The sequence below is a fragment of the Engystomops pustulosus genome, chromosome 5 (genome assembly GCF_040894005.1).
Source record: "Engystomops pustulosus chromosome 5, aEngPut4.maternal, whole genome shotgun sequence".
NCBI classification, from domain to species: Eukaryota; Metazoa; Chordata; class Amphibia; order Anura; family Leptodactylidae; genus Engystomops; species Engystomops pustulosus.
Genome location: NC_092415.1, coordinates 178,705,665 through 178,733,323, shown reverse-complemented (window position 1 = coordinate 178,733,323; position 27,659 = coordinate 178,705,665). Strand labels below are relative to the sequence as shown.

General features: G+C 43.3%; 1 protein-coding gene across 1 annotated transcript; it reads left to right on the top strand.

Moving 5' to 3' along the window:
• The first annotated feature begins 114 nt into the window (after window positions 1–114).
• On the top strand, window positions 115–27,176 carry PAXIP1 (PAX interacting protein 1). Its single transcript, XM_072153930.1, has 21 exons — window positions 115–519; window positions 2,599–2,733; window positions 5,763–5,806; window positions 7,733–7,796; window positions 9,449–9,562; window positions 9,639–10,274; window positions 11,791–13,291; window positions 13,425–13,519; window positions 14,360–14,455; window positions 14,995–15,132; window positions 15,226–15,347; window positions 16,146–16,330; window positions 17,931–17,974; window positions 18,062–18,123; window positions 18,909–19,011; window positions 19,575–19,743; window positions 22,511–22,611; window positions 22,914–23,048; window positions 24,669–24,744; window positions 24,839–24,899; window positions 26,781–27,176. The coding sequence occupies exons 1-21, from the start codon at window positions 439–441 to the stop codon at window positions 26,794–26,796; spliced, it is 3,978 nt and encodes a 1,325-aa protein (XP_072010031.1). The 5' UTR covers window positions 115–438; the 3' UTR covers window positions 26,797–27,176.
• Window positions 27,177–27,659: the final 483 nt, after the last annotated feature.

Here is a 27,659-nt window from a genome sequence, read left to right as displayed (position 1 = left end):
GTGACCTCTTATGTAGGCGCCTTCCCCGCGCCGCTTTTTGTTTATAGGCCAGCCGCCCAGGCCACGCCCTCCCCTTCAGAATGTACCAACTCTCTTTCAGTAGGGGGAATTTAGTGCGGCTGACTTGAAAAAATAAGTGTTTTCGCAACCGCGCGTGGAGTTTATTATTAGACAGAGGATGTGGTGAGCATATTCCGGGCACTGGGCTGTGAGGCGGCAGGTTCTGCTCTCTAGTCGGTGTGTATGTGAAGTGCAGACAGGACGCGCACCCCCGGGCCGGCGATAGTTGGTGCCGCGGCGCGCTCTCCGCATCTTGGTGACGGTGTGGAGCCTTCCCCTGACCCCTCATTGATTCCCGCCCGAAAGTGACCGGAGAAGGGAATGTAACCCACGTTACACCGCGGAGCGCAGCCCCGATCTGTCCCCCCAGCCGCCGCCATGGCGGACACCGAGCTGAAAGTTCCGGAGGAAATGTTCAAGGATGTGAAGTTTTACCCCGTGGGGGATCTGGATCCTCAGGTAGAGGGATGGGGGGGTCCCGGTGTGATGTGTGTGTCTCCTGTGTACGGGGCAGAGGTGCGGTAGAGGGCGGCCCCGGCTCCGGGCCTCTCCGGTGCCGTTATGGGATGTTTAGTGACTGCCACATAGTGAGCCATAGGCAGATGACGCAGGGCGGGCACTTCCTGCCAGATAGTGAGGCACAAGTTGTGGGAGTGTGAGGGGCACAATATGGGGCACCACAAGTTCTGTGCGGAGCCTATAGACGCCTCCTGTGAGGTGGATATGGGATGTGACTGCCCCATTGGGTGCCCTGATAATGGTCGCTACTACTTAGGGAATTATAGAGGTGTAAATGAAATACGAATTCAAAATGCAAAAAAAAAATGGTGGCGTAAGGTTCAGTAGCTGATCCTGTGTTATTAAGGCCGTGTTCACACGGTGCATTTGTATTTTCTTCTGCAATGTTAATAGAAGGGACTTAGCCCTGTTGCAGGTGCATTTACACTGAAATCGCGATGGAGTAACACGTGTTTTGCGTTGTTTACATGCGTTTCATTGTAAACCCAATAGTGCTCGGCCCAAGCGTCTCTCATCTGCATTTAAATTGTGTTTTGGAACGCGAAACAAACGCACCGCGTGATAGCGGCTTGAGGCTGCTCTCACGGTAACGTGTGCTATCCCTGAGCCTCCTTACCACTGCCCTCCCCATGGCGAGACCTGCTGCTGGGTCGTACTAAACCGCAAAAGATTGAGCGCACTTTATCTTATTTCCGGCAACAATGCGGTGCACACTTGTATACAAGCTGCTATTCATACAACTATCTTACAGTTGCCTAATACTGTTCTGTAGAACGGATAGCACACACGGTTGCACTAAGTGCAATGGTTTTTAATGGGTTAATGCCTTGGCTGTTATTTTAACGTATCATCAAAATGCGGCGTGGTAAACCAGCCCCTGAAAAGCTCCTGGGGGTGGTACCAGAGCCCCTCCATGCTGTATCTTCACATGATGTTACACTGTCTCACCCTCCCACTTTCTGCTGCCATGAAAATGCAGAAGGAAGAGGGAGGGGGAAGTTCTTTGGAAGCAAGGGAGAGGGTGAGACAGTGTAAAAGCTTGTGAAGCAAGTCACAGGGGGGTTAGGGTAGCCACTCGGGCTCATTAGCATAATTATAGAAAGTTGATTTTAGAAGGAAGGAGGCCATGGATAACAAATTTAAGAAGATGACCACAGTCATGGTTCTTGGATCTGTTAGTAACTGTCCCTGGGTTATCATGGTCGATTTTGAAGGTCGATTTTCTTTGAAGATTCCACTGTGAGACCTCATGCACACGACCATATAGCATACAGTGTCTCACCATGACTGAGCCGAGCTGCTTGGTTTTCAATGCATATAATAAATTGTATTTCTGACTTTAACTTTAAAGGGAACTTGTCAGAAGCCCATTACAGCTGCAGTGCAAATCTCTGTTATAACTTACCCTGTACCCTGACAGAATCCTCCGTGTAGTCCCAAGGGTTGGGCTTTGGTTTGTTGCATTTCAAAAACCAACATGTGACTTGTCTGTGCTACAGACTGCTCAGCTCTCAGCCCCCACCTCTGTGCTCCCGTACAGCTTAGTTACTGTATTTATTTATTTTTATCCTAAATAGGAATAGGAGATGTTTTGTTTTCTATTCGTGTTTAAAAATATTGTTTAAGATGATATAATAATGTGATATACCTTTTGAGCAATGTACTGCGATACGAAGACCAAAGAGGTAAAACAACATCCAAGATTATCACTCATCCCCGAAATCATCGCTGGGATGTCACACAGACAAATCTACGTGTATCTTTGATATTGAACGTGGCAGATTTTCTAGAGATTTGTTGATGTCTGTATTGGGCTGTTCTGCCGTAAGAGCAGAAGAAAGCAAGCCTTGGCAGTGCCAGGCGAGTCTGTCATGGGGTCCGGGAATATAGGGTTTTCAATGGAACCTTTAGAGGAGGCTCTAGCGTGTCTGTGGACCATAGGGAAGCCTCTGACATTGCATTGTTACTATGAATTTCTGCAGCTTTTACTGAAATGTATTAATAAACCCAATGTTACAGGTTGTGCAGTTGCTAAAAGCTGGAAAAGCAAAAGAAGTCTCCTATAATGCTTTAGCCACACACATCATTGCAGAAGATGGGGACAATCCTGAAGTTGGAGAGGCTCGCGAGGTCTTTGATCTGCCCATTGTTAAAGTAGGTGATGGCTACATTATGTTTTTGATGCAATCTTTCCTACATACATAATTTTTGGAGCTCTGCTCAGGTGACGGAGCACACCCTCAATAATCTCCCACATGGGCAAGCGTTGTCTATGTTGGGCATAACTGTGACACATTGACAGTCTATTGCACATGTCAGATGTTTTTCATGGTTCATTGATCTGATCCTATGCGAGAAACTCGAGTTGCACTTGAAACCTTGTGCGATCAGTTATTCCCGCATGTGTTTCTTCGAGGTGATGAAAAAAGGAAGTAGCTCAGAACGATTATAATCTGACAACATGTGAATGACACTAGGACTACCATAATGGCCAATCACATAGGACTGAAATCGGACCAAAATCTTGGCAAAAATTGAGCAATTTTCACAAACTAAACTTTCTGGCTTCTGGTCTTAGATGAAATGCACCAGATTTATGGTGGCTGTTCCCAATACCAGATTAACCGAGTTCCCTTTCTGGAATGTGTATGACAGATTTATTGATGAAATTCTGTACAATGTGTTGTCTCAACTCTCTCTGCTGGGTCCTATGGGTCTAGTGGCTGCTTTGAACCATCCACTCCGTATGCTGATCATGGTGAAGGAAATATGGCTGCCCAATATTCATGTACAGATAATAGAAATAAAAATCTGCTGTCAGATGAAGGAAAAATGCTAATTATGCCCTGTTTTTTACGAAAAATCTTTTACAAATATGCAAATGAGCCTGAGTGGCTCCACGTTCCATAGAAGTTAATGGAGCCTATAGCCTCTCAGGCTCATTTCCATCATTTTTAAAAGATTTTTTCTTAAAAACAAGGGCATAAGAAGCTAAAAGAAGAGCAGGTCCTGCTAGAGGGGGCACACACACCACTATGTCAGTGTACTTTCTGCACAATCCTTGATCTGGTGATGGATTTCCTTTAAACTACACATACTTCCCTACCCTCCTATTGATGTTGAACTGTGCTGCTCTTAGCTTGACACGCCAGGATCACCTAGAATAGAAACGTATAATTAACAGGTCGGAGCAAGGGAACGAGATGTCCAACACTCCGGGCTGCTAACTATGCACGCCACCTGCGTGACATCACCTCCCTCTCCAACACAGATGAGGGGAAGCATAGGAGGTGCGTGTGTGCGTGCTTAATTGGCCTGGAGCACCGGACATCTCGACACCCCTCTCCGACTTGCTGATTATAAGTTTCTTTTCTAGTTGATCCTTGCTTGTCCATATTGGCAGAGGACAGCGCCTGGAACAACTTCAAGAGGAGCGTAGGCAAGTATATGTAGTTTAAAATGTCTTCCAGCTAGTGGTAGATTCCCTTTAAGGTTGGACATGCTAAATTTGTGCATATTTTCCTATGAAGACCTATATAAAGAATTAGATACCTCCTGGGTTTGATAAGTAACTACAGAGAATTGGCATAAGAATCCAATGCATTTATATGGGTATATTTATAGATGGATATAAATTGGAGGTAGAGTCCTGCCCTGGCTGTGTGATGAGCTTTTATGCCGTGGCCAGGCTTGCCAGCAGACGTTTTGTTCCCTTCTATTATTTTCCTGATAAGTTTTTTCATTGCCTGAACTTGGATAAATGCGCTCACGGTATTCTGGCTTGTACTTCTATTACTGCCGTGCGGAGAGCCTTGCCTCTGGCTTCCTCTCATGCTTTGTGTGCTATCAGTTCTCATTTTTTTTTTTAGAAAATACATCAATGCTTTGTTATAACTATCCCATTGTGCCGTATATGGCAGACAATGTTCCTGCTGAATGGCCAGTGGTCAGTTCTGGACAAACACAGTTCAATGTGTTAATTAAAGGGATCTTGTCATCCACATAGTGCGGCATTTTGTATGGTACAGTGCAAATGGTATGTGTTCATATTTAAGTGTCATGTGGGTGGTACTGGTCTCCTGAGGCGTCATGCAGTCTTGGCTTTGTTGACCTTTTAGAAGACCAGGATCCCAAGATAACAAGCTGAATTATGCGTTTAGCATAAGCGCAACAAGAGGGTTGTATTGGATGTACAATGCACTGGATGTTCATTTATTTGCAAATTTCAACAAACAATTTTTACAGAAAAGATGTAATCCAAATTTTTCAACTACAGTTTCTCGTCACACATTGTTCTTCAATCTCAAAATACCCTGGATATGTTAGTATTACTAAGTTATAACCTCTTAGGGTACATTTATACGGCCGTATGCCCGCCCTTATACTTGCATAGACATGAGGGACACTCACGGCCTCCTGTTTTGGGCCTGTTCACATCTCATTTTATCAGTTTATTGCAACAGTTATTCTGAGCTAAAAGTGGATACTGGTATATTGAAAAGCTAGTGGTTGTTCCAAGTATTTAAGTGTCTCCCCCCCCCACCCACCCCCCTTCCCCCTTCCTGGATAAAGAATGGTAAGCTGATAGGCAAGGGTCTGATTGCTGAGACCCCACTGATCATAAAGACACGATCCACAGCAGTCCAGGGATTGGGGATCCTGTTCCCATTGAGGGTGGTGACGCGGCACCATCTATGGTAGAGGATGGAGATGATCCTGCGCTCTGTCATACCCATACAACTATATGGAGCAGCACGATTCATACCCCTCCTGCCACTCCATCACCCAGTAGTGAAAATGGGATCCCCCATTCTCCTAATTGCTAGGGGTTCTGTCCTTGTGATCTTGGTGTCAGAGCCTCAACACTAGTTACCCCTTCTCCTGTGGATAGGGGGGAAACCTAAATACTTGGGACTGCACCTTTCAATGTCTTGGCTTTGGCTCACAATAACTATTGAAAAAAATACCATGAAATAAGTTGGTTGAGAACTGGCCCCAACCTGTGCAGCCTCACGAATGGTCCAGTGTGTTGGCGTCCTGGTGTCTGTGGACATTTGCACATATCAGATGGTATTGACCATACATTACATTATGTTCTAAGCTGCAGTCCTTTAACAATTGTCTGATCCACGTTCTGTATTCTGCAAGAGATTTAATTAAACTTTTCTTCTCCTTTCTTGCAGCCCTCCTGGGTCATATTATCTGTGCGGTGTGGAGCTCGGCTGCCGTATCCTTTGAATTGCTGCTTTTTAAGTAGTTTCTCTTTTTTTACTTTGCTCTTTTATTCTGCCGTTTCTGACGCTGCTGGTTATAACCATTCACCAGATTTTACATTTTAGGAGGCGATTATGGAATCTGGTTATGTGATGGTTGTTTTCTACAGTATAAGCTCCTGTTTTAGATCACTATGGATATGTCTGTTATATCTTCCTATGTATGACAGGACATGTTCTTGGTCTCTTGGGAAGTTTTATCTATAGAAGGAAGATCTTCTAAAAATCCACATAAGGGGTCACTCCCATAGCCGTGTGCTCGCCCGGACCAGATCCCAGTCAAGTACAGGGCTGGGCTGAGGAGGGGGAGCGTTCGTCACCCATCCTTCCTCCATAGGCAGGGGGGGAAGCCGACCGTCACGGTGCAGTGATGCCCCATGTGCTCATCGCACTGTGACCTAGGGCTATTGAAATGTATAGGGGCCGTGATCTGTTCGCAAATCATGTGACCAGATCGTGACCCTGAAAATGAGCCCTTATTCTGGAGGAGCAACTTTTTTTTAATTTGGGATGAATCTACATTTTAACCGGTTCGCGACCGCCCGCCGTGTATTCACGGCGGCGCTTGCGTCGCGCTGCATGGAGAGGGCTCACGGGCTGAGCCCTCTCCATAGCCGGTAAGTCTTTGCTGCATATTGCAGCAAAGGCTTACCGGTAACATCCGCGATCGGTGCTAGCACCGATCGCGGGTGTTTTTACAGCATGGGCTGCCGGCAAAGCTGCCGGCAGCCTCAAACAGATAGCGGCGCATGGGCGCCGCCATCTTACCTGGGATCGCCGCTCCCCGTGACGTCATCGGGGGGCGGCGATCCGTCTCCATGGTAGCCTCGGGTCTTCCGAAGACCCGAGGCTATTTCATTTTAACCCCTTCATTACAATGTGCTGATAGCACATTGTAATGAATGAGGAAGAAAATCCCCATATACTGCCATACTGTAGTATGGCAGTATATGATAGGATCGATCAGACAACCTAGGGTTAAAGTACCCTAGGGAGTCTGAAAAATAGTATAAATAAAAATAAAAAAAAGTTTAAAAAAAAAAAATTATAATGAAAAAACCTAAAATTTCAAATCACCCCCCTTTCCCTAGAACTGACATAAATATAAATAAACAGTAAAAATCATAAACACATTAGGTATCGCCGCGTCCGAAAATGCCCGATCTATCAAAATATGATGACGGTTTTTCAATGCGTTTAACCCCGTAACGGAAAATAGCGCCCAAAGTCGAAAATGGCACTTTTTTGCCATTTTGAAAAATCTAAAAAAATCTATAAAAAGTGATCAAAAGGTCTTACAGTCCTAAAAATGATATCATTGAAAATATTATCAAATTTCGCAAAAAATGACACCACACATAGCTCCGTACACCAAAGTATAAAAAAGTTATTAGCGCCAGAAGTTGGCAAAATCAAAAAAATTTTTTTTGTACAGGAGGTTTTAATTTTTGTAAATGTATGAAAACATTATAAAACCTATACAAATTTGGTATCCCCTTAATCGTACCGACCCAAAGAATAAAATAGACATGTCATTTGGGGTGCTCAGTGAAAGACGTAATATCCAAGCCCACAAGAAAATGGCGCAAATGTGTTTTTTCACCATTTTCATTGCATTTGGAATTTTTTTCCCGCTTCCGAGTACATGGCATGGAATATTTAATACCATCATTATGAAGTGCAATTTGTTACGCAGAAAACAAGCCGTCACACAGCTCTCTATGTGTAAAAATAAAAAAGTTATAGATTTTTGAAGGTGGGGAGTGAAAAATGGACATGAAAAAACAGGAAAGGGCCCGGTCCTTAACCGGTTAAATGATTTCTATGCATTTTTTTTTTTGTCCGCTTTTTTACATTTATTCCTTAATCCAATAAATCAGTGAAAATGGGTTTTCTCCAGAATCGGGACAGATATTTTTTGGTGTGACCGCTTGCCTTTCACAGGTATGTATGATGATTTATTAGTCAACTGGTGAAAGTCAGAATTGTTTGACAAAGTTTTAAGATAAGATAAGATAATCCTTTATTAGTCCCACAGTGGGGAAATTCACAGCGTTACAGCAGCAGAGAGGGTACTTTACTTCTCCCCTCGGAGGTGAATGGCACTAAAACTGCTGGGGGTCGCTACTCTCCCAGTCAAAGGACCAGGGTACTTCATTGCCATTGTATTTTTTTTTTAAATATTAGTTAAGAAAATGGATGAATGACGGTACTGTACTGCCAAACAATAGTTTTATGTATCTTGCCTATTTACTTAAACATATGTTTTAGAGCAGATCACTTCTTGCAGCACATTGTTGAGAAATGCGCTGTGATTTCCAGCATATCTTTATCATTTCTGTCCATTATACCATTTCCAAAATATTCCCAGTTTAATTCCTATGGTAATGAAGCAGCATATAGAGCACTGTTATTCTTGACTGGTCCTCTTCCTCTTCTCCCAGTGTCACCTCATTCTTCACAAATCTCCTGCTTATCTCACGGAGAGAGGAGTTGTCCAGGCAGGAATAGTAGTTCTCCGTGTGGCGGTGACACAGTTTTAGGTCAACCAACTGCCTCCTTAGCATACAAATTATAATGGGAATTTTCAGAAACCTCTTTATCATTTCTGTCTTGATGTATCTGAAAAATTCCCATTGTAATATTTATGCTAATGAGGCAGTTGATGTACCTAAACTGTCTGCGTGTAAAATCTACAACATGCTGCCAGCATATTACAATATTTGAAGAGCACTACCATTAAAGCCACCAAGTCCCAGGACAATGCAACGGATGCTATGTGAATGTATAATGCGAAGCCCAAACCACATGCATTGCCACCATAATGTTAGGAAGCCTTTAAACCCTGGACTTATGAACGTGGCATTGGAGGGCTGTGATCATGGCTATGCTTTCTATATAACCCAGGTTAAAGTTACATTCACATCAAGGTTTAGTGATTTGCCCAGTTTATACTCCAGAAAAGTTCCAATCGTATATGCTGGGCGAGTAAATAATAATAATCGTTATTATATAGCACATCATACTCTCTAGCACATAACAAATGACGGGAGACCTAAACAAAACAAGCTTAATGCACAGTGACCAGACACCATTCGCTCCTATATGCATATTGGTTCCCATTACGTTCATGTGAATGTACCCAAAGTCTTATACAAGATGGAAAGCTAGATCTTTCCATCCTGCTCACGTATAACCCAGTAAAGTATATAAGAGCCTATGGGAGATGGATGCAATGTATTGCATCCACTCCTGGACTCTGCTGAGTGTATGCTCAAGGGGATCACCAGTGATGTCACTGTCCATATAAGGGCATTCACATCACTGGTGGAAACACCCAGAACATTGACGGCAGCCAATCACTTGGTGCTACCATTCCTCCTTGTTTTTCTAGCTTTTGCTACAGTTTGCTATATTCTTCTGGGTCTTTCTGTGCTATATTTTTAGCTCCTTTTTGTGTAAGTGACCCTGGGACTGAGATATAAGAGGAAGCACTAGGGTCCTGCTATCAGCATTTTAGTTGCACTGTGATTTGCGATTCTTCTGTTACCAGCACCAGATAGTTTAGTGACTTTCGTGTTTTGTTGTGTTGCCAGGTTTCCCCTGATGATAGAAATTGTCTTTGGGCATTGATAACTTTTTATGGAGGAGACTGCCAGCTGAGCCTGAATAAGAAGTGTACTCATCTCATAGTGCCCGAGCCTAAGGGGGTAAGGACTGCCTGAGATTGCCATAGTTTTCCCATTGTGATTGTGTTATTTTCTAAATTACTTCTCCTCTTCTCAGACCAAGTATGAATATGCCTATCAGCGAGAGAATATAAAGATCGTGTCCCCAGACTGGGTGTTGGACTCCATATCTGAAAAGACAAAAAAAGATGAGGCGCCTTATCACCCACGGCTTATAGTCTATGAGGAGGAGGAGGATGAAGAAGAAGAGGAGGAGGAGGAAGAGAATGAAAGGGACTCCCAAAATGCGAGTGCAGATGAGGATAGATACTCTTCCAAATCGAGCCCAGTGTCATCAAGGGAGGGATCTCCATTGCCTAATCAGGAGGGGTCCCCTAAACGGAAAGTAAAAGAGGAACTCATGTTTGATGACTCGGATGACTCCTCCCCGGAAAAGCAAGAGAGGAACCTGAACTGGACCCCTGCAGAGATACCCCAGATGAGTACAGCGAAGAGGAGGCTGCCCCAGGGCAAGGACTCCGGGCTCATCAACCTCTGCGCTAATGTCCCCCCTGTGCCGGGGAGTATTTTACCACCTGAAGGCCGAAGTAGTTTACTCTCAGCTGTCCCTGGAACAACCAGTGCAGAAAGACCGGATATTATGGCTTTTCGTAGTCCGGCAACCAGGACACTTCGAAACATTACAAATAATGCTGATATACAGCAGATCAACAGACCGTCCAATGTAGCACATGTAAGTAGTGCTTATCACTGGTTTCTGTTCAGTCTATAACATCGCTTGTATAGGTCAGTGCCTAAACTACAACCAAACCCCACTTATTTATCGGACAGAGCCAACACAGCGTTTTAAGCCGTGTTGAATGCAGTGTTCACACGTTGTGCGTTGTCATTGGGTTTTAAAATGCGCTATGACAGATGAGGAGAGGTGATTTTCCTAATTACATTACGGTTAACATTTGCATTTATGAAACGCATTGTAAATGCAATGTTAACACATGTGTTTTGTTAATGCATATGTTAACATCTAGTTAACAAATGCAAATAGTAATGTAATTAGGCAAATCGCCTCTCCGCAGCTGTTGTAATGCGTTGTAAACGCAATGAAAACAAAACCAAAGCGCAACGTGAGAAAGCGCCCTTGGGTTCTCATTGTAGATTTCCTCCAGGGCCCCTACCCTTTTGAGACATCAGTGCTCTATAGCAGTATCAGGGAGAAAGAAAATGTGTCGCTTTATGGTAGAACTGACTATGGCGCGTCTGGGACTGCAGCAGGAAGCTACATCTCCGGCAATCGTGCTATAGGTTTACCACAATTGCTGTAGGTTGACCCTTTTTATTTGCAAGACTAACTGGATGATAAGACCCCACTTATATTTTATTTACAGTGCTATAAGGCAGGGTTGCTATACACTGCAATAATATCTTATGGGGGATCCCTGTGATCTGGATCAACAATGTACATAAATACTTAAAGGGGTTGTCCAGGGAATGAAAAATATGGCTACTTTCTTTTACAAGCAGCGCCACACCTGATCATGGCTTGTGCCTGTATTGCATCTCATCTGTATAGAGATGAGTGGAGCTTAGTTGCAATACAAGCACTATCCATGGTCCGCTGTGGAGTTTTTAATTTTTTTTTTTTTTTTAAAGGAAGCGGCCATGTTTTTCAATGTGCAGACAACCCCATTATGATTGCCAACATTAGTTGCACGCTTGGGGCCATATCATTGGAGCCAACCCCCAGCAGGACCATGCGTCTAATACCAAAACCAACAGCCCTGCAGATCTCTCGATCTCTATGATGCAATTCCTTGCAGTTTTAGGATATTTGTACCCATTGATCAGTAATGAAACTTATTCTGCAGTTCACACGTTAGTTGTAAGGCTGCATTCGCATGTTGCATCTGGAAATACAATGCAATTGGGCTGGGACTGGCCCTATCGCATGGGCGTTTCCATTGAAATGCATGCGATCAGTAAGTAGCACCAAGTATTTTGCATTGTGTACGTTCAATCGTTACCGATTCCATGCGTTTAAATTATTGCGCATAAACAATAGGGGCCGATCAACAACCACTTGCATTGTGTTTCGAAGCGCAATGCGAAAGCAACATGTGAACACCACCTAAGGGGCTATAAAACATTAATTATAACATTTTAACTATAAAGTGGCAGATTCTCTACCTTGACTCCCCTTGTAATTGATTCCGATCTTGTTGCGACCTTAATATGTTCTTGATCTGTTTTAGCTTTTGCAAACACTCTCGGCCTCCACCAAAAACTTAGAACAAGGCGGCCATCCCCAGCAAGGACATCCAAACTCAGTGTTGTTTAACCAGATTAAATCCTTAACTCCAGAGGCTCAGCAACTATTACAGCAGCAATCCCATCAGACCCAGCAGCAGCAACAGCACCACCCGCTTGTGCAGCTTCAGCCTCAACAACTGATGCAACTGCAGCAGCAGCAACAGCAACAACAGATTACGCAGCAGGTTTTTCCTCAGCATCAGTTTTCACAAGTGAACCAACAGCACCACTTTTCCCAGCTGCAGTTTTCGCAGCAACAGATACTTCGTCCGCAGCAGCAAAGCATCCAGCACTTCCAACAGCAGCATGCGCTGCAGCAGCAACTTCAGCAACTACAACAGCAGCATCTTCAGCAGCAGCAGTCACTACAACAGACGCTTCAGCAGCAAAACATCCAGCAAATTCTTCAGCGACAGCAGACGCCTGCAACGCAGCAAACCATTCAGACGTCTATACAGCAGCAGCAGAATCTGCAGCAAAACATCCAGCAACAGCCCGGTATGCAGCAGCAGAACCTTCAACAAAGCATTCAGCAGCTTCAGCAACAGCAAATACAACACTTAACATTGCAGCAAAAGCAGCAACTACAGCAACACGCCCTGCAGCAGCAGCAGCAAATTCAGCCTCACCCGCAACTACACACACTGCAGCAGCAGCAGATCCAGACTCAGGCTCTGCAGCAGCAACAAATTCAGTCACAGACCATTCAGCAGCAAATACAACCGACGTCCATTCAGCAGCATCAAATGCAAACACTACAGCAGCAACAGATCCAAGCGCAGTCACTTCAGCAGCAGCAGATCCAGGTACAGGCTCAGCAGCAGCATGTACAGCCGCAGGCTCTTCAACAGCAACATCAAGTACAGGCACAGACACTGCAGCAACACCAAATGCAGCCTCATAATATTCAGATTCAGCATCAAATTCAGAATGCGACCCATCAACAGCATCAGATCCCATCACAGATGCTACAGCAGCAAACGCTGACTCAGCAGCAACTGCAGCAGCAACAAACGCTGCAACTTCAACAGCAGCAAATGAAGCAGCAGCAAATCCAGCAACAGAGTCTGCTCCAGCAGCAGCAACTTCAGCAGCAACAGCAGCTACAACAAGCCGGTCTCCAGCAGCAACAGATGCCGCAGACGTCTCAGATACAGCAGCCGGCCCTCCAGCAAACGCAAGTGACGCTGCAACAGGCACAGGTTCAGCAGACGACCCTCACGCAACCCCCACTCCAAGCCCAACAGGCTCAGCAGCAGAAACACAGCCTTCATCAGCTACAGCAACAAATCCAGCAGCAGCAGCACCTGCAACGCTTACAGCAGCGGCAAATGCAGAATCAGGCGCAGCAACTGGGAACGAATCAACAAATCCCACTGCAGACCCCAAATCAACAGCCCATCCAGCCGCAGCAGCTTCATGGACACGATCCATCACTCGAGAGTAAGTTGTTTTTTTTCTTGAATATTAAGGAGAGCAAGAAATGTCCACTTTTTATTATTTATTTCTGGGAATTAATACAAATGCTAATTAGTTTTTTTTCATATTTTTTTTTTCCCCGTTCATGGTCTTTCAGTTCCTGAAGACTTCTTCTTAATGGGCTGTGTGTTTGCAATTGCCGATTATCCGGAACAGATGTCCGACAAGCAACTTTTGGCAACATGGAAACGAGTAGGTTTACTGTTATCTGTGCCTTTGCTTCAACTTGTCTTGCCTGATTTTATTACATTGTCTTTTAGTATTTTTTTACTTTCTGTGTATAAAAACTTCTGTTAAAACTTTGCTACTTTCTGAACCTTCTTTAACACACAGAAGTAACCATCAAATTCTAGTGATCCGCCCCAGAGGTCAGATTTCTCTATTACTTGGGCAGGTAGTTAAAGCAAATCTACTATTTGCTTTTATGCATTATGAACCAACATACCTTGAGGATGCTGTAGCTACACTGATGCAGAAACATGTCTTGCTGAAAAAACAATGATAAAATTATGATAATGAAGCTCTGTCGCTCCTGTGGCTGCTCAGTGCTTCTCCTCTTACCCTGATTATGCACTGCTCCAGAGAATATAATCACTGTGTTGTCCCTGACAGGCAGAAGTAATCAATTGCTGCACCATCCCCCAGCGGCTGTGTATGAGTACAGCTCAGGTTGATTAGTTCTGTCTGGACTGCTCAGGAAGCTCTGCGTATACAACAGACTTACAGACGAACCCTAGTTACAGAAGGATCTTTGCTTTACTTTCGTCCCAGGCTGCAATGATAATGAAATATTATTGATAATTCTTGTTCCCATGACGGCACAAAATTTTGAAAATCCAATTGTCACTGTGAAAAATATTTTTTGTCTGGAGCTACATTTATAATATACACCTGTTCTGACTTGCATACAAATTCAACTTAAGTACAAACCTAAAGAACTTATCTTGTACGTAAACTTTGGGTTGCCTGTACTGTTACTGTACTTGTGTTATGACTGTTTATTATACATTGGTTTCTGTAATGTTCCCAAAGATTATACAAACACATGGTGGTACCGTGGACCCTACACTCACAAGTCGCTGTACACATCTTCTGTGCGAGAGCCAAGTCAGCAGCATGTACGCCCAGGTAAGTTACCTCTAAGCCGAATAAAACCTTCTACTTAGCAGCACTAGTGAGCTATATTGTTTTAAAAAACAATATATGTTATATTTCAGTGCATTATTTTTTTATGGAGGTTGTTTGAGACTGTAAAACAAAAACATTGGTGGCCGGAAGGGGACTGCTTAAATAAAATAAACATGTACTTACCTCCAAGGTCCCTCTTGGCATCTCTCTCTACCATCTCTTTGCTCCGTGCCCCATGTAAACAAACAGGGGCATGGAAGCCGCAATACTTACAGCTTCTGTCCGAAAGCTGATGGCGGCACAGCTTCCGTGCCCCTGTTTGTTTACATGGGGAACAGACCAGAGAGATGGTAGAGAGGGATGCCGGGAGGGACCTTGGAGGTAAGTATTTTTTTTTTTTTTTTTTTTTTTGAAGCCCCCTTCCGACCACCAATGTTTTTTGTTTTACAGTCTCGGACAACCCCTATGAATTACATTTCCAGTAAAATAATATCTTCTGTCTTTTAATCCATACCCCTATATCTTTTGGGATTGTCTAGGCGATGAAGGAAAGGAAGCGATGCATCACTGCTCACTGGCTGAACACCGTCTTGAAGAAGAAAAAAATGGTGCCTCCTCACCGAACTCTACATTTCCCAGTTGCGTTTCCTCCAGGGGGAAAGCCATGTTCTCAGCATGTAAGGAGATCAGTGTTGTGTGTATTCTCCCTGCTTATAATACATTTAGAAATGCTTGTTAAATGTTAAAAAAAAATTTCTGATTACTTACAGATAATTTCTGTGACCGGATTTGTTGATAGCGACAGAGATGACCTCAAGCTGATGGCTTACTTGGCTGGTGCAAAGTACACTGGGTATCTGTGTCGCAGCAACACCGTTCTCATCTGCAAAGAGTAAGTCATGTTATCTGGGGGCTGAAGATTTTCAGATATTTATGCTGTTCACATGTTTATTAAAGTGTAACCAAACATAACACATTTTTCGGGTTTCATTGCAGAAATGAATAGAGCAGGTGATAATAGTAAACTAATTTAATTCTGTTATACATCATTAAAGGGGTTCTCCTGACATTTAAAAACATGGCTGCTTTCTTTCAAAAACAGTGCCGCACCTGACCATGTGTAGTGTGTGGTATTGCAACTAAGCACCATTTATTTCTACACAGGTGAGCTGTAATACCTGCACAAACCATGGTCAGTGGTGGCGCTGTTTTTGGAAGAAAGCAGACATTGTTTTTCAACCTTGGGAGAACCCCTTTAAGGAAAGAAGGTTCTATGTCTTTTTATGCTTCTTTCTCCTGTAGCGAGCATTGTATCTCTGAGCTCCAGATAGATAAGGAGGCTAAAGATAAACTCTTTTCATATCCAGAAAATATTTCACTTGATGATTCAACTCTCTGAGGAGATTGGACTATCCAGGAACGGTCTGTAAGGAGTGAAGTCGTTATTCATTTTATCAGGTTCCTTTATCCCTCAACTCTGAGTGGGACACAGGGAAGAAAGCTGGTTTACACAAAGTGCTTAAATAAGGGGAAAAAGGCAGAGGGAAAAGGATAAAGGAAAAGATTACAAAGTTTATAATCTGCTATATTCACTTATAAAATGTTGTCAAAAGTTGAGCTACACTTTGGTTAAGTTCTGGCTTGTGTTCACAGTGATTTGTTTTGTAACATTGGTCTCTGTGTGAATTAGGCCCACGGGTATGAAGTATGAAAAGGCCAAAGAATGGCGGATCCCCTGCGTCAATGCGCTGTGGCTTTGTGACATTCTTCTTGGGAACTTTGAAGCTTTACGACAAATTCAGAATAGTCGCTACACTGTCTTCAACTTACAGGATCCACTGGCTCCTTCAACACATCTGGTGTCAAATCTGCTTGGTAAGAAATCTGCCTCTATGTTATGCGTTCAGTCACTTTGAAATGTAATCTGAGGCTTGACTTTGTTTTAATGAAATGTTAATGGAATTTCATCTTTGTAAACGAATTGAATATTTGGTTCGGCATTATTCTAAGGCCCAGTTCACATCTCTGTGGCTTTGTTATTTTGAGCTACAACCAGGAGTGGTCAAATACACAGAATGGGAACAAGTTTTTCCATTGATTATACAGAGATATGGAAAGACTTGTACCTGTCCTGTGGGTTCCACCACTCCTGTTTTTGGCTCATAGCCGAAAACCTGACGGAGATGTGAACTGGGGCTAAGACTGTGAAAGGTATGACCAGAAGACGCCAGAATTTGTGTCTAACTTGCTTTTTGGCTGGTTGTTTATCTCCCTCTGTCTGTCCATAGATAATGTTACAGCTGTTTTTACTATTACAGGGGTAAAAATAGTGATAGTCAGTAGTGTTCATGCTTTTCTCAGTATTGTAGGTTCTTCTACAAATCCTTAGGATTTAATTTAGTGCAGGTATTTGCAAAATTGATCCACTCAAGTAAAGCCCTTTCTAACCCTGATCACCAGAAGTCGTTGGCTGGTAGTGTAGGGGGGGTATGGAGAGGGCTCAATAACCTATCCTTCTCCATATGTGACACATGTTAGCTTACAGCTGCCAGGAAGTATCAGCAGTGCTAGCACCAGCCATGCTAGTTAACCTGTTAGATGCCACGGCCAGGTTCAACCACAGCACTTAACAAGTCCACTGCTGGCTGCTGATCGGTGCCCTCTGTGACCCCATCAGAGGGCTCTTATCGCTGCAGTTACAGCTGGGAGCCTATTAATAGCTGTCATTTTACTATTTTTTATATTACAGTCTGTCTGAGACAAACTCTAATATAGAATCAGTACTATATTCTATAGAATCTACTATATACTACAGTTGTATTGCAGTATTTTGTGTAAGTGACCAGATCTCCCTAGGGCTCAAATACCCTGGGGGGCTGAATAAATATTAAAATAAATAAATAAAAATTCAACTGCCCCCTTACCCTAGAACACATATAAAAATAAACAAGTAAAATCTACTAAACTATCAAAACAATTGTTTACGATTAACCCGTAACAAAAAATGACGCTCCGTGCACTGAAGTGTGAATAAGGTACGGATGTCAGATTGTGGGGTGCAAGGCTTTGGTATAAATTTGCTATCACTGTCATAATACCGTTGCAGAGAATAACAGAGAAGTGTTATCTTTACCACACGTTGAAAGCCATAAAAATAAAACCCATCAGAATATGGCGCAACTTCCCAGTATGTGGCACAAAATATTTAATGGTGCCACTAGAAAATAAAATGCGTCTTGCATATAACAAGCCGACATTTTAGATTTTTTTCGTTTACAAAGCTATAAGTTTTGGCTTGTGTAAGGAGAGGGGTGAAAAAAGGAAACGCAAAATAAAACCATAAGAAAACCTGTTCTTGAAGGGGTTAATGTAAAACCCTCTTCCAGCGTGTGTCACATCACACAATACCTATAGATAGAGCAATGACACCCCTTTGCCTGTAGCAAGGTTACCACTGTTAATTCTTTTATCTTAGATGCTTGGAGAGTTCCTTTAAAAGTATCTTCAGAAGTCCTAATGGTAAGTTGTATCCCGTTTTTTAACGTATTGCTATAAACTTTTTTTTTTTTTTGCGAATTTTCTTGTAACGTATCTTATTTCCTGCAGAGTATAAGGATCCCTCTGAAGCCTAAACAGAACGAACCTGCAATTCAGCCTAAACGACCCAGGTACAGACTGAGCCGATCACTCATGTAACATGGAAAGATTGTTTCCGCCTATAATGTCCCAAACTCCTTAACAAAGTACCTTCATTGTGCTCTATTGGGAGAATTAAAGGAACACTTCAGTCAAAGCTAATTCAGTGAATAATACATGTTAAAGCGGTTTTCCCACGGATAAAGGGGGGTAACCCCATTAAGAGCCTGAAGGGAGGAGCAGGGCTCCTTTTCATTGTATTTCTAGAACCTATAGTCCTGCTCCTCCTTTCCGGCCCTGCTCAAGGCATAATTTAATGAATCCAGCACAAATTGAATGAGAGCGATTGGTGTTTTACTGTAAGTGCTGTGATAGGAAATACCTTATATACTCGAGTATAAGCCTAGTTTTTCAGCACAAAATTTGTGCTCAAATACCCTAACTCGGCTTATACTCGAGTCAACTAAAAAAATAAAGAAAAAACTCACCTTTCTGACGTCACCCATAGGTCCTCTTCTGTCTGAGACAGAAGAGGACCTATGGGGGACATCGGAAAGATGAGTACAGTGTTATTTTTTTTCCTACTACAGGGGTTGGGCAGGCTGTATGCTACAGGGGCTGGCAGACTATATACTGGGAGGCTGTAACCAATGCATTTCCCACCCTCGGCTTATACTCGAGTCAATAGGTTTTCCTAGTTTTTTGTGTTGAAATTAGGGGTCTCGACTTATACTCGGGTCGGCTTATACTCGAGTATATACGGTAGGTTTTTCACTTTTTTCTGTTTTGTCACACTTTTTTTTTCTGTTCCTTTCAGAATTGAAGACCTTCCTCCACCAACTAAAAAACTGTCTCCCGAACTGACGCCACACGTAATGTTCACTGGATTTGACCCAAGTCAAGTGCAGCAGTATGTAAAGGTAGGCTCTGGTGTTTGTAAGAGATGTAAAGAATAATTCTTGATACTGAAGCTCCGATTGTAAGTTATTCCTTAGCCTCTGCATAAAGGGGCTGGAACAGCTAAAAGACGAACAAGATACCAATGTGGTCGTCCAGACATTTGTAACCAGAGTAAATACATGGTATGGTATCTCTCCATCGGACCACCTTTGTTAGGAAGGCTGACGTTTTTTATTTAGGTCTTGCTGTTTGAGGAGTCCATCAATTCCTCCGTTTTTTTTAATACAGTTTTGGTATTGTCTTCAGAGAGGTTGTTTCATTGCAGAAACTTGCCGAGAGGATATGGATACGTTGTCTGCTGGGGGACAAATTGTCTTGACCACCCAGAGCCCTCGGCAAGTGAATAAAATGGACTTCATGTCAAACATCTATTCCATAGATGCTGTTTCTCATGATCACTGATTGCTCCAGGGATCGTACACTTAACCCCTATGTTGTGGATGTAGATTTTACATAGTAATGTTAGCACCAGACCCTGTATCGCCTTCTTTGATTCAGTATATCCTACTGTTTCCTCTTTCAGAAACTCTACATCCTTGGCGGAGAGGTGGTGGACTCTGCACAAAAATGCACGCACTTAATTGCCAGCAAAGTCACAAGAACTGTCAAGTTTCTGACTGCCATCTCTGTGGCAAAACATATTGTTACTCCGGAGTGGCTCGATGAAAGCTTCAAATGCCAAAAATTTGTTGGTAGGTATCAAAAGAAGCTGTGGGGTTTACCAGTTTATATGACAGGCTCCATTCTACTTTTAGCATTGCTTCTGGTATTCTCACATGATCGTAGCATGATTGTAAAATTTGATTTTAGAAGGAAGGAGGCCATGATGTACAAATAGGAAGATTTCACAGACACGGTGCCTGGATCTAAGAGTTGGGTCCCTTTCAGATGACCCTATATGTATGCCGTTGTACAGCTATCATATGGATGCCATAGGAGTGCATTGTGCACGGTACCGTTGCATTGCAGTAAAAAGAGCGTGCTCCATCTTTCGCAGTATAACGGCAACATGTCTCACTATGGAGAAGGGAGGGGGGAGGAGCACTCGCACCTCCATCTCTCCAGCCACTTCTATGCTATGTATGGGGCGTAGCATACATTCCTGTGAAAGAAGCCTTAGTGTCCCTGGTTTATCATGCTTCATGGTCATTTCTTTAATGGGTTAAATCAGGGGTCTCAAACTCAATTTACCTGGGGGCCGTTGGAGGTAGATTCTGGGTAAGGCTGGGCCGCATCAAGTTTTCCACACAAAATGCGCTTACAAAATATCATTATTCAGATTCAAATGTCATGGCGTCTCCCAGTGCAAGGAAAGCCCCAAGCTGGGAGACGTGTTTTCTCTATGAACGCGTCCTGTGTACCGAGGGGTCCCAAGCTCCTACCGCACTGAGCCCAGTCAGGGACACTCCATTCCATAAAAACTCCTGTACAAAAATAATTTTTTTTATTTGCCGGCAGCCATCGCTGTGAAAGCACCCGCGATCGGTGCTAGCACTGATCGCGGGTGTTACCGGTAAGCAGTGGCGTAACTAGAGTCCTCTGGGCCCCAGGGCAAAATTCCCAACAGGGCCCCCCCCCCAGTATGCATAAAAACATTGAACACCATCCACCAGTAGCAGTAATCAATGTCCCCCCCCACCACCAGAAGCCATAATCAATGTCCCGCCTCACCAGAAGCCATAATTAAAGTCCCCCCTCCAGTAGCCATAATCAATGCCCCCCCTCCACCAGTAGCCATAATTAATGTTCCCCCCAGCAGTAGCCATAATTAATGTCCCCCCCTCCACCAGTAGCCATAATTAATGCCCACCCCAGCAGTAGCCATAATTAATGTCCCCCCCCTCCACCAGTAGCGATAATTAATGTCCCCCCTCACCAGTAGCCATAATTAATGTCCCCCCCAGCAGTAGCTATAATTAATGTCCCCCCTCACCAGTAACCATAATTAATGTCCCCCCCACCAGTAGCTATAATTAATGTCCCCTCCTCCAGCAGTAGCCATAATTAATGTCCCCCCCACCAGTAGCCATAATTAATGTCCCCCCCAGCAGTAGCTATAATTAATGTCCCCCCTCCAGTAGCCATAATTAATGTCCCCCCCAGCAGTAGCTATAATTAATGCCCCCCCCCCTCCAGTAGCCATAATTAATGTCCCCCCTCACCAGTAGCCATAATTAATGTCCCCCCCAGCAGTAGCTATAATTAATGTCCCCCCTCACCAGTAACCATAATTAATGTCCCCCCCACCAGTAGCTATAATTAATGTCCCCTCCTCCAGCAGTAGCCATAATTAATGTCCCCCCCACCAGTAGCCATAATTAATGTCCCCCCCAGCAGTAGCTATAATTAATGTCCCCCCTCCAGTAGCCATAATTAATGTCCCCCCCAGCAGTAGCCATGATTAATGCCCCCCCCCCCTCCAGTAGCCATAATTAATATCCCCCCAGCAGTAGCCGTGATTAATGTCCCCCATAGGTAATATCCCCCCAAATTTCCTAACTTTCACCTATGCCCCCCCAAATAGAAACAGGGCCCCATATACTTAAGCAAGATAAAAAATAAAACTCTTACCTAGTTATCCCGCTCCTCTTCGTGCTCTCTCTTCTGCAGATCGGCGCAGGCGACGGCTGATGACGCGTCTGCCAGGTCATGGACCTCAGCAGACCCGGCGCAGGCAGACGTGTCGGCGTCTATGGATGCGATGGGTGGGAACGGCCGCTGAGGTGGGTGGGACGGTGGGCGGATCGGGGGCCCGTTCTTATTTTGAATTGGGACAGCTCCGGGCCCTCCCTGATCCAGCGCACGGACCAGATACAGAACAGTCCGTGCGCTGTAACGGGAAGGCCCGCGGCTGTCACAATTTAAAACATCTGCCCGCTGGGCTGCGCCGAGTTATCAGCGCAGCGCAGGGGTCAGGTGCGGGCCTCTGACTGACCATGGGCCCGGTCTCAGTCGCGACCCCTGCGACCGCGATCGGTACGCCACTGCCGGTAAGCCTTTGCTGCAATATGCAGCAAAGACTTACCGGCTGAGCCCTCTCCATGCAGCGCGACCAGGTGGGGGCCACAAAATATTGTCCCGCGGGCCGCAGTTGGCCCGCGGGCCGCGAGTTTGAGACCCCTGGGTTAAATAGTCTGGTGTTCTCCCGCTTCTTCGTTAGCATAGATTATCAAATGCAAGCAACAACTGTATGTGCCTACATGATGGAGAAGGACTTACATGTTGTGCAGGAACCATATGCCCTTGATGACATACAAATAAATAACTTTGTTAGTAAGGGATCAACAGTAATAAATGGCATGTTTTTGGCACTTTAAAAATTTTATTATAAACAAAATGATCTATAATGTATATATTTGCACAGGTTTTAAAATGAGCCGTTAGTGGTATAAGTGTCATGTCTTTCCCAGCAGAATGACCCTGCGTATAAATAGTCTATTCTTATTCTCTTATCTGTAGATGAACAGAGCTACATACTGCGAGACGCCGAAGCGGAGGTCCTCTTCTGCTTTAGTTTGGAGGAGTCTTTGAAAAGAGCGCGAGTGGCTCCTCTCTTCAAGGTAAGTTTTCACTAGTGGACCATATATTCACAAAGCCAGGTCTATATTCTTCAACTGAATGCCAACAAACAACACAAGTTTGTGGCCTTTGGAGGTGGGAGCTATGAGCGTTCCTCTCCCCTCTCATCTCCAAAGGAACCTGGAGGCCATTCAAAGCAGATCTCGTCTTTTTGGCATGTCGTTGTCGGCCAGGAGCTAGCTGCCGTCTGTGCGGCCAGTATACAGACGTCTGCATGAGGCCTAGAACTGTTATACTTATCTTGGGCACAAATTATATCATAACTCCTTGAATTTCCTTTCAGGGAAAGTATTTTTACATCACTCCTGGAATCTGCCCCAGCCTATCAACTATGAAATCTATCGTGGAGTGTGCAGGTGGTAAAATATTAACAAAGCCCCCTTCTTTCCGAAAGATTATGGAGCATAAACAAAACAAGGTAAGCGGAAGTTGTACTTAAGTTTATTTTTTCCTGGATCTGCATTAAAACTGTGAAATTTAAGGGAATTTGTCATAAAATAACCATCTGGTCTTGAGGGTGAAGTTATCTGCGTCATGCACTTGCCTTTCTAAAGAAAATCTATGTCCTGGGGGAGATCTCCGTCTTTATTCATATGCAAATACCTTGGGGCACCAGTGATTTGGCTGTGAGGTCCGGCGCACTCTCTCTTGCCAAGATTCACTTGCGGTAGGCGCTGTCAATCAAAGCTGAGCGAAAGGTCTGCTTATTTGCATATAAATATATCGGAAGGTTTGCTAATGACTAGGGACACTTCACTTACAAAGTTAATATGTTCATTTTTTTATGTGACCCGGGAGCATTTTTTTGGAGACTAGTTGGCATGGAAATTTTCTTTACTGACTGGTAGGTGCCTGCTGCAGTGTTGTCAGGCAGACTATATCAGTACTGCATCCATAACGGCGATGCCACCTAGTGTCTTATATGTGACGCACATTCCCCACCTATAGGAACTCATTTAACAGATTACAATACGATTTTCACACTAAAAACCTGAATTGGCATGGAATCAAACTTTGTGTGTTCTCTAAAGAGGTGAAATGCAAAACCATTGCTTGGTTGTGTCCTCTTTAAAGGGAACCTACTACCAGGTTTTACCCCACTAAACTACTACTCACCTCGGGTATGAAATGTTGTTTCTTGAATTCCCTCTTGTATGTGAAATCCCAGCCATTTACTTATAAAAGTCTCCCCTAAAGTCTGGCACATGTGACTCTCCTCACCTCAATTTCACACGAGATGTTAAGTTCAGTGGTTGCAGTGGTCGTGTAGAGAAGCATGCTTATTTTGTCATTAAAAAAAAGAATTGCATCTTGCAGATCCCATCAGGCTTAGAACCAAAAATTTGAACCAAAAAATAGGTGGGAATTGAATCTTTATCTGCTGCTTCCATTTCCAACTGTTGTTAGCTCTCTGTATCTCTGTATCTGTAATATGACACCAGACGTCTGTTTCTAGATACTATAGAACAGAAGTGACACTAACCCTGCAAACAATAAACTTGACTCGTCTCATTTGAAACAGAAGTGAGAATTGCTTTGTTCCAAGTAAGAACAGTGACCACAAGGAAATGTTTTTGATAAAATAAGTGTATGAAAGATAACCGGCCCCCATTGCTCCCCCATCAGTGGCTCAATCTTTGTTCTTTCTGCTCTTATATGAACTGGCACTAGGCTAGAACCAAGCAGGTGTTAAAGGGGTTGGCCACTTATAACATGAGACTCTTAAACAGTCAACCATATTATACTTACCCTGTTAAAGTTTGGTCATATGACCCCCACTGGGCAGCAGGACTAACTGTGACATCCTGTATCCTGCTGGCTCCCTGAAATAGAGGACGCAATACAATCATCACTGTCTAACCTTATTTGGAAGGGTGTGCCAAGGACATCTGCTCACCCTTTTAAATCAGCTTGGTATGTGAACTGGGTAATCCCTTTTATATCCCAGCATTCAAGTCTTCATCAGAGCCTACATTAGAATTGAGAAAATTCATTTATTTTCATTGTTTTGCTTATAATTGTCTCCATTTTCTTGTAGAGTTTAGCGGAAATCGTTCTGATATCATGTGAAAATGACCTCCACCTCTGCAGAGAATATTTTGCGGGCAGTATAGGTAAGTAGCCGGTCTGGAGGGTGCACGTTACTTGCAGTCTGCCCGTGTGCAGTGCATTGTGTGTATAACACATACATTGTTTTTCTTTTCATAGACGTCCATAATGCAGAATTTGTCCTCACTGGAGTCCTCACACAGACGCTGGATTATGAATCATATCCTTTACACTGCTGAGATGTGTACGGGTTATATTCCCATATTATTAGACATTAACATTTAGGGCATTGCCACGTTTGGTGCCTCCTAGGGAGAGCTGGGTACACACGGAGGTACTGCACGTTCCTTCAGGCTTTTGTCTCTGTCCTCCAGTCCTCTAGGCTCTAGTATCGCCACTTTTATAGTATTTCGACAGCTGTTATGTCAAACAATTTGGAAAGTAAAATTTGTATCAGATTATCATGCAGCTGGTTTGCTATTAGCGATATTTATAGATGCAGTTATGACCTGTTAGAATATAGCGCAGTGAAGGTAGAATGGATAATTTGGGAGAACTTGAGCCCACAGGGGTAATTGGTATGAAATGATGGGAGCAGAATTTGTGCACTGACCTATATATAGAGAATCATTTTGTAGGACACCTGCCAACAGCTATAAGCACAGCGAGGAGGAGGAATTGAGGTCACATCAGCTGCACAATCTATAGAGGAAGGTGACGGCTCTTATATGTACAGGTCTATAAAGCAACACAACTGGCGACACTATCCTGTTACATGACAGTGCAAAACTTCATCTGTTCTTAAAATTGTAATTTTACACAAACTGTCCAATATTTATAATCATATTCTATGCCAGTGGTATGGATGCCACCTGTTCATACACAATAGCTCCTACAAAACCTACGATACAGGGCAACTTTTTTTTTTAATATTTAATTTTTTTTTTCTTTCATTTTGCAGATTTCTCAGATTTAGAGCATTTTTATGTATCTTTTAGAATATAAAATGTGTGCGTGTATATATTATTATTATTATTATTATTATTATTATTATTATTATTATTATTATTATTATTATTATTATTATTATTATTATTATTCATACATACCCTGGTCCAACTGGATCTTGGCAAAATTCGTGCCATTGAAATAACAATATTTAGCTTTTCAAAGGTTCACAATATTCGACTAAAACAATCTATATTCTAAAAGGGCACAGAAAAATAACTAAGAAATGGAAGAAGAGAAAATAGAAATAAAGGGGTAGAGAGGGTTCCATAGATCTCCATAGATCCCTGCCTGGGCTGTAGTACCGCCTCCTGCTTCTCAACCATTAGATAACCATTGATCCTGATCCTGTCCTCCCAGCATGCTCCACTCCCCATTACACAATTTCCTCTATGATCCATTCTATTCTATGGCAGAATGTAGGAAGGATTTGTTATTCCATATCCTGCTCTTGTACCACGGTTGCACATTTCCCCTCCTGCGGTGTGACGCTCATGTATGTTTTTCTGTTCTTAAAGTTGATGGACATCGCATCGCATCCCGGAATGGCTTTTTTTTTTTTTTTTTTTTTTTTTTTTTGATTCACTTTTAAAAGTCTGCTTTTGGGGACACTTAAATGGGTTGGCAACTAATAAGAAAGTTTACCAGGGTAAGTATTAGTTCTCTACAGAGTCGCCCTTATCATACATACTGGTAAATTTTCTCTGTAGTCTTGGAGAGACTCGGAGTCTGGCGAATTTGCGCGTTAGTGTATGCACACGCCCAGCGTGATAACCACTCCCATGTCAGTGGTTGGAGGTCCATGCTAAGGACATCTGTACCCCCCTCCAATCACTGACATGGTGATGGAGTGGGTATTTGGGATGGAATACAGGATGTCACAGAGTTGTCCTGGTGTCGGGTCACATGACCCTGGACTACAGAGGAACTTTCCAAGGACCTTTATAAGGGTCCTATTCTTACCCTGGTAAAGCTTCTTATTAATGACCAATCCCTTTAACCACCTTGGTGTTCTAGTATCACAGGGCCAGTTGGGAAAACAAGAAGTGCAGCACATTTCTGTCTCCATTCATTGTTTCCTTAACCAGCACACGTATAAATTCACATGAAAGCTTACGGAACCGGAAGTATCCAGGAAGTTGAAGACACTGTTGTTGTTGTCGGCCATAATGAAGTATCTGATGCTTTTGGTTCTCGGGCAGATTTCCTTGGCAATTATTCAGCCAACGGGAAGTAAAATTATGTGCATCTTTTCTTGGGATGTGTATTTTGTTAACAGTTAACATAAATAATTATGTTTTGTATCATATTGTGGTTTTAAGAGCCCTCCAGATGTGTAATACTTTCTTTTTTTTGTGTGCATGTGGGTTTTTTTTTAATGTAAATGTAAAATAATAAGGTACTTTAAGTATTTTTGTGGAAATAAGGGCTAAATGTTTGTTAAATATTAGACCGCCAGAAAATAAACCATTTTTGTATTATTTTATATTTGAATTCAAAGTTCATTTTATATTGATATTTTCCAAAGGTGGAAATAAATTTACTTTGCTTGAATGTTTTTTCCGTGGTCCTGGTCAGAGTTTATTTTTTTTATTTCGGTAGGTGGTAACTTGCTGATCTGTGGGGGGGTCTAAGTGGATCACCATATTTGGGGTCTATTGTATCCCACATAAGCAGAGCAGCTGGGCACATGTGTGCTTCTCTGGTCATCTCTGTCACGCTGCAAGCAGTTCTCAGCTACTTCCACCTGTGCCATAGAGAATGAAGGACGTGTCACCGCCAATGTCCGACCTGCCGCACCATATCTTGCTAATGAGCCTGAGGGGCTACTCTAGCCCATCTGTGAGCTTGATTTACATTCCAAGACGGTGTAACAGTCTGTGAAGTCCGAACACAGAGGGACTAGGGAAGCGCCTCAGGCTCATTAGTATAATATAAAAGTATCCAGTGCCTGGATCTATGAGTAAGTGCC

Excerpts from the sequence above, each read along its gene's own strand:
- PAXIP1 (XM_072153930.1), top strand. The coding sequence starts at position 439 with ATGGCGGACACCGAGCTGAAAGTTCCGGAGGAAATGTTCAAGGATGTG. Across the intron at positions 5,807-7,732 it reads CGGTGTGGAGCTCGGCTGCC|TGAAAATGGGTTTTCTCCAG; the intron begins GTATCCTTTGAA and ends CCAATAAATCAG. Across the intron at positions 22,612-22,913 it reads GAGTGGCTCCTCTCTTCAAG|GGAAAGTATTTTTACATCAC; the intron begins GTAAGTTTTCAC and ends ATTTCCTTTCAG.